This window comes from Caretta caretta, chromosome 4, assembly GCF_965140235.1.
Source record: "Caretta caretta isolate rCarCar2 chromosome 4, rCarCar1.hap1, whole genome shotgun sequence".
NCBI classification, from domain to species: Eukaryota; Metazoa; Chordata; order Testudines; family Cheloniidae; genus Caretta; species Caretta caretta.
In genome coordinates this window covers 80,426,592-80,439,595 of record NC_134209.1, presented here as the reverse complement: position 1 = coordinate 80,439,595, position 13,004 = coordinate 80,426,592, and the positions used below count along the sequence as shown (strand labels likewise).

Sequence of the window (13,004 nt, the reverse complement as noted above, 5' to 3'; positions counted from 1 at the left end):
AATGACCCAACCACTCCCAGTCTTTATTCAGGCCTAATGTGATGGTGTCCAGTTTTCAAATTAATTCCAGTTCTGCAGTTTCACACTGGAGTCTGTTTTTGAAGAATTGCCACTTTTAGGTCTGTTATTTAGTGACCAGGGAGATTGAAGTGTTCTCCTACTGGTTTTGGAATGTTGTCATTCCTGATGTCAGATTTGTGTCCATTTATTCTTTAGCGTAGAGACTGTCCAGTTGGCCAGTGTACATGGCAGAGGGGCATTGCTGGCACATGATGGCATATATCACATTGGTAGATGTGCAGGTGAATGAGCCCTTGATGGTGTGGCTGATGTGGTTAGTTCCTATGATGGTGTCCCTTGAATAGATATGTGGACAGAGTTGGCACTGGGGTTTGTTGCAGGGTTTGATTCCTGGGTTGGTGTTTTTGTTGCTGGTGAGTATTTGCTTTCGGTTGTGGGGCTGTCTGTCAGCGAGGACTGGCCTGTCTTCCAAGGTCTGTGAGAGTGAGGGATCGTACTTCAGGATAGGTTGTAGATCCTTGATGATGCGCTGGAGAGGTTTTAGTTGGGGGCTGTGGGTGACGGCTAGTGGCTTTCTGTTACTTTCTTTGTTGGGCCTGTCTTATAGTAGGTGACTTCTGGGTACCCTTCTGGCTCTGTCAATCTGTTTCTTCACTTCAGCAGGTGGGTATTGTAGTTTTAAGAATGCTTGACAGAGATCCTGTAGATGTTTGTCTCTGTCTGAGGGATTGGAGCAAATGTGGTTGTATCTTAGAGCTTGGCTGTAGACAATGAATTGTGTGGTGTGGTCTGGATGAAAACTGGAGGCATATAGGTAAGTATAGCAGTCAGTAGGTTTCCGGTATAGGGTGGTGGTTATGTGATCATCGCTTATTAGCACTGTAGTGTCTAGGAAGCGGACCTCTTGTGTGGACTGGTCCAGGCTGAGGTTGATGGTGGGATGGAAATTGTTGAAATCATGGTGGTATTCCTCAAGGGCGGCTTTTCCATGGGTCCAGATGATGAAGATGTCATCAATGTGGAGGAAGTAGAGTAGGGGCGTTAGGGGACGAGAGCTGAGGAAGTGTTGTACTAAGTTAGCCATAAATGCGAACACTGGCTTTTTAAGAGTTGGACTATGACTCTCAAATGGCTTCACATAAGATACCAAACCAGACTTCAGATAAATGTAGTAGACCTAGATTACGTTTTAGCTAGAAGTTTCGAAGCTCAGTAACTGAATTGACAGACCCCTCAACCATCCTTACTGTGAGTAATGTGTTTCTGGCCTAAACTATTAATGAATTTGCATTGCTGTCTCGCATTATAAAATCCAAATCCTGGCAATACAAGATTCTAATATTCATATTCTGAGAGGAACTCAACTATGAAACAGTGAATGAAGTATTATTGAGTGTGTCTAACTAGATACCTAAATTCTTAAAGCTTTTACTTCCAATTTCTTTCTCACTTAGAGACAACTTCTATTCTAAAATACCATGGCTCCAAAGCTGCCAGAAATAATTTTAAGCTAATTTAAATATAAACATGAAAAGTAGACTTAAGACATTTGAGGTGACAGTGAGCATTTTTGTAAAGCTGATAGGTACCATGTATTACACAGCTTTATAAGAGCTGGAAATTTAAATCCCCTCTCTCTTCCACTCTTCCCCTCTCCCCTTTCCCCATTGTGATAATATTTGGAAAACTCTCCATTCAGCTCAGCTATTGTAGATTGAAAGGGTTAACAGTTAGAAACATTTCTATCCTATTTTGAGGGACTCTATCAATCATAAGTTGAGATCAGAATTTCATCTGCTCATGGCAGATCTCCAGATCTTATGTAACCCAGGCTTACTTCTTGTGCTGTGCAGTCCTCCTGTAGTAGTTGGATCACTGACGTTTATAAGTCTGCTGCAGTCTTCGAACTACTTGAATCCAAATGTCTCAGATATGATCTTCCCCGCCCATCAAAAACCTACCTGCGAAATCACATTACAAGTAGTGACCGCAATTGGAATTTGAGCTGGGTGGACCTCTAAAGTTTCCTCAGCCAGTGGGAGCATGTAACTTGTACCCAGTGTGGTGCTATATTCCTTTCTATTGGCTGGACCACATAGAGATTTACAAGTCAGTTACTGACTTTTAGTTAACAGATATGGATTTTTTTAGCTCAAGCTGTAGAGACTTGTGCTTTTAGATCCAGATTCCCCTTGCTGATGACCCGCCCAGGAGCATCTCATTACATGCACCTCCATTTTATTTTAAATTTTTGTTTTGACTAATGGGACAGTCTTGAGTGAATTGGCTGTCTGTGCAAATTAGAATTATTATTCAGGTTTTTTCAAATTTCAAGCAGAAGTAGAAGTGACTGCCACCTCACTGTTGAAAAATGTGAACTTTTAAATTTTTCTTGCAGTTGTTTTGAGCTTAATTATGTTGTGAACTCCCTTATGTTTTTAATTATTGGCTTCCTTAGTTTTTGTGGTGTGTGTGTGTGTGTGTTTGCAAAATTTACTATCATGAAACCCTTTCTCGCACAAGTAGTCTGATTTTGGTGTGGTGTCAATAAAAGGTCACTAGTTTGGGGCTGCAGTTCCATAAGAACTGGTAATTATATTAAGGCATTTTTAACTTTTGATGGGAACAGTTAGGCAATATGTTCCCTGGATTTATCTGTGCAGTCTTGGCAATTTTACTGTATTTGTCATGTTTACAGTTCAACACATTTACTTTCTCTTTCACAATTGTGACTCTTCTCTGATTTAAAATAGGACTTCATGTTTGCTGTAACCAGCATTGATACTGGTAGGATTGGTGGAAAAACCAGTGTTCATTTATGCTCTTTGGTTTTGTTTAACAAATGTCATGAAACCAAACATTTTAATTAGATTAGAAATGATGTTTTTTTAACCAGAAATACCTTTCTTATTTTTATTTATTTTTCTGGTATGAAAACACTTCGGAAGTGCAGGGAAAAGCAAAATGTTTCTAGTCGCCAATTTACAATACAACTCTATTTATTTATTTTTAAATCTAGTAAATGCTGTGATAAGTACTTAAACTGTTTATATATACACTAATCTAACTTTGGATATGAATAAAATTTCCATGAGCTATTGTTAATATTTTACATTTAAAACTAGAATAAAAATGATTAGATATACTAGGCTTAGCTGAGGAATGCATTATTATTGTCCGCTGTGTGCTGCGAATGGTGCAAAAGACAAGTAAAAAGAAAGCCCATACCCCAGAGAATTTATAGTATAAAAGATTTAGCTAGAAAAAACTAGACACATATGGAGATCAGAAGAGGGAGCTAAATATGTATAAAAATCTAATTTATTAGACTGCTCTGAGGCTTTCTCTTTGATTACTCAGTGTTTTTGATTATTACTATCAAATGTTTCTTGTAAATAAGACTTGTCAGGGAAACTCATAAGAGCTGAAAATCATCTATGTTTCCCATAAGAAATTTAATACAGTTATTGTTGGATAAGGTAGATAATGTTCTGGCCCTAGCCATTCTTAAACTTGATACATTAAATGGTGAACAGGGTACACTGCAAAACCTGGCAGCTATCTATGGAGGCAGGCCCATTTCTGCAAGAGGAAGGAAATCCAGAAACAAGGAGGAAGAGGTATGCTACCCGCATGTTTGCCACCTTCATCACAAAATAGCATCACTTTGACTTCGCCTCTGCCTTGTTTTCCTGCATGGTTTATAATTTATAATAAATACAAGAACTTCATAGATCCCAAAGTATTATAGAATATCAGGGTTGGAAGGGACCTCAGGAGGTCATCTAGTCCAACCCCCTGCTCAAAGCAGGACCAATCCCCAACTAAATCGTCCCAGCCAGGGCTTTGTCAAGCCTGACCTTAAAAACCTCTAAGGAAGGAGATTCCACCACCTCCCTAGGTAACGCATTCCAGTGTTTCACCACCCTCCTAGTGAAAAAGTTTTTCCTAATATCCAACCTAAACCTCCCCCACTGCAACTTGAGACCATTACTCCTTGTTCTGTCATCTGCTACCACTGAGAACAGTCTAGAGCCATCCTCTTTGGAACCCCCTTTCAGGTAGTTGAAAGCAGCTATCAAATCCCCCCTCTTTCTTCTCTTCCGCAGACTAAACAATCCCAGTTCCCTCAGCCTCTCCTCATAAGTCATGTGTTCCAGTCCCCTAATCATTTTTGTTGCCCTCCGCTGGACTCTTTCCAATTTTTCCACATCCTTCTTGAAGCGTGGAGCCCAAAACTGGACACAGTACTCCAGATGAGGCCTCACCAATGTTGAATAGAGGGGAACGATCACATCCCTCGATCTGCTGGCAATGCCCGTACATATACATCCCAAAATGCCATTGGCCTTTTTGGCAACAAGGGCACACTGTTGACTCATATCCAGCTTCTCGTCCACTGTAACCCCTAGGTCCTTCTCTGCAGAACTGCTGCCGAGCCATTCGGTCCCTAGTCTGTAGCGGTGCATGGGATTCTTCCGCCCGAAGTGCAGGACTCTGCATTTGTCCTTGTTGAACCTCATCAGATTTCTTTTGGCCCAATTCTCTAATTTGTCTACGTCCCTCTGAATCCTATCCCTACTCTCCCCTGTATCTACCTCTCCTCCCAGTTTAGTGTCATCCGCAAACTTGCTGAGGGTGCAATCCACACCATCCTCCAGATCATTTATGAAGATACTGAACAAAACCGGCCCCAGGACCAGCCGTTGGGGCACTCCACTTGATGCTGGCTGCCAACTAGACATGGAGTCATGGATCACTACCCGTTGAGCCTAACAATCTAGCCAGCTTTCTATCCACCTTTTCGTCCATTCATCCAGCCCATACTTCTTTAACTTGCTGTGAAGAATGCTGTGGGAGACCGTATCAAAAGCTTTGCTAAAGTTAAGGAATAACAAGTCCACTGCTTTCCCCTCATCCACAGAGCCAGTTATATCATCATAGAAGGCAGTTAGGTTAGTCAGGCATGACTTGCCCTCGGTGAATCCATGCTGACTGTTCCTGATCATTTTCCTCTCGTCTAAATGCTTCAGAATTGATTCCTTGAGGACCTGCTCTATGATTTTTCCATGGACTGAGGTGAGGCTGACTGGCCTGTAGTTCCCAGGATCATCCTCCTTCCCTTTTTTAAAGATGGGTACTACATTAGCCTTTTTCCAGTCGTCCGGGACTTCCCCCTGATCGCCATGAGTTTTCAAAGATAATGGCCAATAGTTTTGCAGTCGCATCCGCCAGCTCCTTTAGCACTCTCGGATGCAGCGCATCCAGCCCCGTGGACTTGTGCTCGTCCAGCTTTTCTAAATAGTCCCAAGCCACTTCTTTCTCCACAGAGCGCTGGTCCCCTCCTCCCCATGCTGTGCTGCCCAGTGCAGTAGTCTGGAAGCTGACCTTGTTCGTGAAGACAGAGGCAAAAAAAGCATTGAGTACATTAGCTTTTTCCACATCCTCTGTCACTAGGTTGCCTCCCTCATTCAGTAAGGGGCCCACGCTTTCCTTGATTTTCTTCTTGTTGCTAACATACCTGAAGAAACCCTTCTTGTTACTCTTAACATCTCTTGCTAGCTGCAATTCCAGGTGTGATTTGGCCTTCCCTGATTTCACTCCTGCATGCCCAAGCAATATTTTTATCCTCTTCCCTGGTCATTTGTCCAGTCTTCCACTTCTTGTAAGCTTCTTTTTTGTGTTTAAGATCAGCAAGGATTTCACTGTTAAGTCAAGCTGGTCGCCTGCCATATTTACTCTTCTTTCAACACATCGGGAAACATTAATGCATATAGTCCTAGAGTTTGTTGCTCAATATTCTTAGTAATAGCTGTCTACATCAGTCGTCTTTAAAAAAAAAAATCATTTCTTTTCTTTTTAAATAAACACAAACACCCCAGACAAAAACAAAATCCCAAAGCCACCTCCATTCTTTTTGTAATAAATACAACTACTCCTAGTTCCCCAGATCTTAGCAATCTTAATAACCGTAAGCTTATCAAGTTTAATATTGTGGAACACTAGTTATGGTTTTCATTCATTTCATTAGAGAAGAAATCAGCTGAATTTCTTTTAGAAATTAATAAATGTTAATTTAGCAGTAGTTTTTCCTTTGTTTGACCTTTTTGTGGAACCATATGAATTTAGATACAAAATGCAAAACTCATTGTTGCCTTTTATTTGAAACTTTACTTCCTTTTTCGTATAGGAATATTTGGCAAGATTAAGACAGATCCGACTTCAAAACTTCAATGAACGCCAGCAGATTAAAGCTAAACTTCGTGGAGAAAAGGTTGGACGAAAATAACTCTAAAGGCTTTGAGGAGCTAGTAGTGAAAGGCTCTAGAATATTGCTCATGAGATCTTTTTATGCAGATGTAATTCTCCCCACTCCCCCCCCCCCTTTTTTTTAAATGTACATCTTTTAGGCTGACATTTTCCATGTTGAGGCTTTATCTAAAGGTGAATCTTTTTTCATTAAGTATGAGCAGCTCCATATAGCCCTTGTGGAGTAAGTATGTGAAACTTTTTTATTCTTGAAAAGAAATGGAAAGAAAAAAACAACCCTGGAACCATAATCTTTTAAAGAAGATTGTACAAAAAACTGCTGAAGTTTGAAACAATACAGCTGAGGTGCTCTTTGAGTACTAGTACTTACTTTTCATTCTAGTCTGGCTTTGCCTTCTTGCTGTATCCTTAATTTATGTATTTTGTTATTTAATCCAGTCTAAGGCATTGAAATGCCATCAACAGGTTTAAAATGGAAATTGACTTTGGATCAGTTTAAATGGCCAAAAAACTGCCATGATACAGGGTTACAACCAAGGAACCTGGGGGAATCCCCAGGGCCAAGAGGGGCAGATTACATCTGAAGAATTTTTAAACTGCTCTTAAGGTTGTATATTTATGTAGGTATGAAAATGTTTGATTTTTCTAATCAATCTTTTACTAACTAGTGAATGTTAAAGCTACAAGTATGAAGCTTACCAATTATGTTGATAAAGCACTATTTACATTTGTTGCTTGTTGCCTATTAGAACTGGGGACTCTTTCCTTTAAAAATACTTGGAACTTTTAAAACTCCTTAGAAATGCGATGTGAAAGAACCTGCCAATGCTGTGTTAAGGTTGTACAGTTTAGCACTCAAGTCAAAAAATTTAAAAGTTAAGATTGAATGCTCAATCTGAACTCTGATCCCTTGTGTGTATACATTAGAATACTGTCTTCACTTATGCTAACATGGCTTCTTCAAGTAATTGTTCATATGGCTTCTACTTCTGGTGTGCTTGTGCCTCACGCATATGAGATCTGATTCTTTTGACCAGGAGTGTTTTGGGGCCACAGCTGCACCCTGGATTTCCTCATGCCTCTTTTTCCTCCTAAGGCATAAAGGGCAAAGGAGGCCTCAGTTCCTTCTTATTCTCTGTATCACTGAAACAGAATTCTCATAGTGTATTCATACTTTTCTGCCACTCTAGTAGTATTTAGTTCTCTATTAGTTAGCTAGTCTTTTAGTCGCCCAGTGGCGCATAGAGTTTTTCTCCTAGTTAGTAGGCCTGGAGCCCACCCCTGTTACCAAGACTTCAGCTATGATGTTAGGAGCTAAATTCCTGAGGTTTAATGTCTGCCTCTCCTGTAATGCTTGTGTGCCATTTAATAGTGGGCACTCTGGTGCTTGTTGTACTTAGGCAAAGGGCATACAGTATCTCAGACCTTGCCCCATCTGCTGCCTTTTTCATAAATACTTTTATGTTAAATACAGTCTAATAATATGTGATGGCAGAATTAGAGATGGCTTTGTCATGTATACAGGCAGGGTTAAAGTTGGGCATTCATGCTTAACTTTCTGATTTTGTGAGTGCTAAGCCTTGCAACCTTAATATTGTGTTAATGTGGTTATTGCTCTTAATAGAAACAATTCTTGTATGTATTTACACTAACTGGATTAAAGGTATTTTAAATGTGGTATACTTTTAAAATAATTGTTTTCTGTTGGTTTGTAAAAATTTCAAACTTTCAATTTAAAGACTGGATTTGTTCATAAAAGATGTGTTCCAGTTAAACCACAGGTTACTGACCTTGATGCAGGAATTACTGAGTGAAATTTTATGGCCTGTGTTATGCAGGGAATTAGACAAGCTGATCTGTGTTCCCTTCTGGCCTTCAGATCTGTAAACTGTGAGCTAACTATGACTTGCTCACTTTTAAGAACTTTTACTTCGTAGAATGAAGCTGATGGTTCTGATGGACAAGAAGCAAGTGAAGAAGCAGAATTGAGACGCAAAAAAATTGAAGCACTAAAGGTAATTGAAAAAAGAGGTTTAGAGTAAATTCTTTAAAATCCACTTAATATTCTTCTATCTGCATTGAATCAGGCAGTAGACTAGGAATACAGTTGTACAGTTTTAAAATTGTATATTTGTTATTTGCAGTAGCTACACTACATTACTAAATATTTGGTATTTCTCATTGTAAACATTAAATACTGTAATGCGTGAATCTGTGTTTTAATGACACCCTCTGTATATATGAAGAGGAGTTGTATTTTTCTGTAGCAAAACATACATTCTCTAGAAGTATGCACTGTGCACCATTCTTCATTTAGCTTCAGGTTGCTGTGGAGAAGTCTGGTGGACATGTAAAAGTAAGTTTTTAGTCTGAGTTTGAACTAATTTAACTTATTTCTTCCAACACATAGGTTTGTTTACACTTTTTTGAAAGATAGAATTATAAATACTTTGAATTGTATTGCAGTAACAAAACTATTAAGTTGACATGTTACTTCAATACTAAAGTTTATTTTTGGTCACTTACACTATGACATGTTCATTTAAAAAAAAAAAAAAAAAAGCAAGCTACATTTTGAGTGAAGCTTTTCTCACTGTTAGGCTTGGTTCTGAAGACAGTTTGGTGTGGGCATGATGGAAATGCTGGAGGAAGACTGAGTGCACCATGAATAATCTGTCGTTTCTCATATTTGACATATCCCCCAAAAATTAACAGTGTTGAGTTAATTAAACACTGGCAAGAAAAGACTTTCCAGATGCTCTTGCATGCTTTGTGTTCAGGCCTGGTCTTCAGGCCATAGTGTAAACAAATACAGTTGTGAATAAAGCTTCATGGCTTAATTTCAAAATTATATTTCTCTAGCAAAGTTTTTAGCTTTCTGTTCCACAGGAGGTCTACAGAGTTCAGAGCTTTTAGTCTGAATTCTGCTCCATGGTCTCTTGTAACAATAACTGTCTACATCACACTAATACCAAGTATGTGTCCTTTAAAGTTGATGGGGAAAATGGGCAATGTGAAAACAAATTTGACTGTAATATTATGATTAAAGTAACTAATTTTGGTCTTTTCTGTATATGTATTATATACAGAAATGCAAAATGTTTCATTTAATGTTCATGGTTTCTGTAGAAACCATGACCTTGAACTTCTGTATTGAAAATTTCATCTTAATGCTGCTTTAGTTCAAGGTTTTTATTTCCATTTTGTTTGTATAAAAAGTGTACAAGGACATTTTGACATTAGAATCTTCTTTTAAAAACTTTATTTGGGGCAGGATGGATTGTTGTGAAAAGACTTAAAAGTTGGTGAACTACATTAAGTAAATTCTGTGTGGAACTATTTTGTATTATTGGGTGTTTTCTGAGTATGACATTAGTTCTCGTATTTGACATGCAAAGTGTCACATGTTGACAATTGAAGAACCTGAGGATCTGGGATGTTTCATCTGAAGTGGTCTGCAGAATGAAGAAGTTGGAGAACTACTGTTTATGACATTGGGTTGAAGCCTATTTTTTTTCTTATTTGTAGGCTCAAGCAAACGCGCGAGCTGCAGTTCTGAAAGAGCAACTAGAGCGAAAGAGGAAGGAGGCATATGAAAGGGAGAAGAAAGCTTGGGAAGAACATGTAAGAAAAAAAGAGCTTTCTTACACACAGTTGGTTTTGTTTGGCTTGACCACTCGCCAGACTTGGTCTCTCAGCCAAAGAGTACAGTGTTGGCCTTATATTTTAGTCATATGAAGAAAATGTTAAGATTTTCAGATCTCTGTAACTGTAGTTTTGGCTGCTAAAACTGAGGTGTCTCTCTCTGAGGGCACTCTTATTTATGATCTTAACTTCAGGCACCAGGTATGAAAATCTTGGCTTAAGTTTGAAAAGTACACTGAACTTTAAAAAAAAAAAAATCATTAGGATCATGTTGAAATATTTACTGTTGTTCATGTGTTGTTGAAATCCGCATAACTGTTCTTTTAGTCATAAAAACTTTGGAGTGAAAAATCAGATTGGTAAAATAGCAGCATAAAAGAAGAATGTTTTGATGCTTGTAAGTAGGAAATAGTGAAAGAGTACAGTTGGTGATCTTTTTAGGCAGCATGAAATGATGTGTGAACTATTTGTCCCTTTTCATAGTACATAGGAGCTTGTTGACAAGCTGTGCTCAACTCAGAAAATCTTTCATGAATGAACAAATGGTGATTTATAATGAATTTTAACTGGTTTCTATTGATGCAATGAACTGCAACAGTGGCAAGAATTAATGTTATAATTTATACTTGTTTTCAACATTTGACAGGCTATAGTGCTATTTTCAATCTTTCACTTGGTGGCAGTGCTGTTGTGAATTTAAAACTAAATTAAATAATGAAATTTACCTGAAAATGCTAAAAACAGGTTTTCATAAAATCTAACGCCCACGAACTCTACTCCTTTTTAAAATACTCAAGCAAAAAAAAAAATTTATTTTGGGCAAAAATTCAAGGAAGAAAAATACAAATAATATTTACTGTCTTGTTGTTCCCCAGCAGTAAGTGGAGAAGCTTTCAGCCTTGTGGCGTGATTTCCCACCCACCCCCTACAACAAGTCTTTTTAATATTTCATGGGCATATACAGGGTCTTCTAAAAATAGTTCTCATAAACTGTTTTTAAAGATGTCCTGTCAAATTAAATCATGTAATTTTAAAAAAACCTACCTGTGAGTACTTCAGATGCAACTGAGGCATGTCTATATTCTGAAACTACTTTCTTTTCAAGGGGTTCTACCATCAAACTTTAGATCAGCAGTTTATCATGCCTTTACTATGGTAACTCTTTGGGCGCTGAAATCTAGCGGTCTTCACATCAATCTGGCTAATTTCCCATATTTCTAATTGTTTAACCTTTTTTTTTTTAAATTATTACCCCCTGTTAGCGCTTACATGCAGAACCTTTTTATTTCTCCATTCTAATACCCCTTTCTTTTTGGGTTTTGCTAAGTTTAGAGAGTGCCTCTCTACTATATTGCTGCTTTATTTTACATGAGTTGAGTCTTTAGTGTAAAGTGTTGGTCTTTCATAATAAATTAAGAATCTACAAAATATTTAACACCTGTCTTTACAGAGCGAAGATATTTACCACTTAATTTTGTTTTTGAGGACATAAATGTAATAACACTTGACAGTTCAAAGAGATTGCCAGTTTCACTTAATCCTATGACAGAAAAAGACTATCTCACTTTAGATTTAAGTAGATTCATGGTACATTGATAACTTTGTGTTATTTTTGTTGGTTCATGTTAAAATAGAATAGCTTTTTTTTTTTATAAACACAGTTGACAGCAAAAGGGGTAAAGAATCCTATGGTGCCTTTTAATGTGTCAGCAGCTGGGGTTAATCCTGTCCCTGGGCAACAAGAACCTGGAGGACCTCCTGCCAAACCACAACTTCCATTGAAGCCCAGTACACCACTTATCTCTATGACTTCAGCTTTGAAGGAAGTGGGTGTGGTAGGTATCTGCTAAAATCTAAAATGAACCAAAAAATAAAAAATGAAAAAAAACTGCTGAACTGGCACAAGATTTTAGAAGATATATTTATCCAAGACTGTTCGGATTTTATAAACTTAGTTTAAGAACACTATGTGTTTTTAAATGAGAACTGAATACCTTAGAAATTGATGAAATTAGTATTGGTATAAATTACAGATCTATCAAGTTAACCTCCACAGAGATCATCAATTTATAATTTAGATTGGTCAACTTCATTTACTATCAATGCAAACACTAAAAATCCAGAATATCACCACTTGAGCTAATACATATTGAAGTCCAATGAGGCCAGGATTTTGCCCACAGTCTGGAAACTTCCAGGGAGGTCATTGGGAAGCTGGAGCTTCAGTTCTTTCCCCCTCCTCCCGCCCACAGACAAGGTAGTTGCAAAACAATTTTTGAACTTATGACTGTTTTGTGTTACTCCTTTCTCAGAGTTTTAAATTAGCTTACTATGTGAGAAGTTTGAGAAGATTGTAACTGTTGTCACTATTATTTTTGTTGTCTGAGACAATAGCAAAGAGTTTCTTCTTGCTTTTTTTTTCTTTATTTCGGGGCCTTGATCCTGCTAACACTTATATATGAGTTTAACTTTATTATTGCGAGCGTCCCATTTAATTTCAGTGGACTAATGCAGGAGCAAAATTATGGACGTGTGTGTTTGTAGAATGGGGGCTTTGGATAGTATCTTTAATGATTGGGACACAATTATCTTACAGGATTTTTTTTCAGTCATACAATCAATGGAAATATGTAAGAATACATTTTTCCTCAATATGGATAGTTCTCATCATGTCTCCTCCTATATTCAGCCATCCGTCTTGCATTAATGTCATTGTTGATTCTTTTAAATCTTCCTTTGATTTTTTTTTTCCTTTTTTTCACTTGAAACATCTAGTTATAGAGCTTTCTTGGGTCTACTCATCTAAACAAATTTAAACTCAGTTGTTTATATTTCTTTAAATTGTTCACTTTGTGCTACATTAAAAACTGTAACTTTTTTAGCAAGTTCCAAGTCTCTGACTTGCAGTTGTTTTTATAGTCTGTTCAGTGATATGGATCTCTGCCATATTTAGGTGTTGAAGATGAACAGACATACTTCCTAAAATGAAGCTCAGATTGAGTTGCTGGTGGAAGGTCTGGAAGAAATATTTAAATTAGGGCTGACAAGCGATTAAAAAATATTAATTG

The 13,004-nt window shown here is 37.8% G+C and overlaps 1 protein-coding gene across 9 annotated transcripts in view; it reads left to right on the top strand.

Annotated features, from left to right (window-relative positions):
- NEK1 (NIMA related kinase 1) overlaps positions 1 to 13,004 on the top strand; it is a 144,859-nt gene that overhangs the window by 71,700 nt on the left and 60,155 nt on the right. For 6 of the 9 annotated variants that reach the window (XM_048847672.2, XM_048847673.2, XM_075127796.1 and 3 more), the window contains 5 exons: positions 3,558 to 3,641; positions 6,212 to 6,295; positions 8,229 to 8,306; positions 9,820 to 9,915; positions 11,598 to 11,771. In XM_048847672.2, coding sequence (XP_048703629.2) covers positions 3,558 to 3,641; positions 6,212 to 6,295; positions 8,229 to 8,306; positions 9,820 to 9,915; positions 11,598 to 11,771 — 516 coding nt within the window. The remainder of the gene's footprint in view (positions 1 to 3,557; positions 3,642 to 6,211; positions 6,296 to 8,228; positions 8,307 to 9,819; positions 9,916 to 11,597; positions 11,772 to 13,004) is intronic. The other 3 variants (XM_048847678.2, XM_048847675.2, XM_048847677.2) reach the window with 2 other exon arrangements.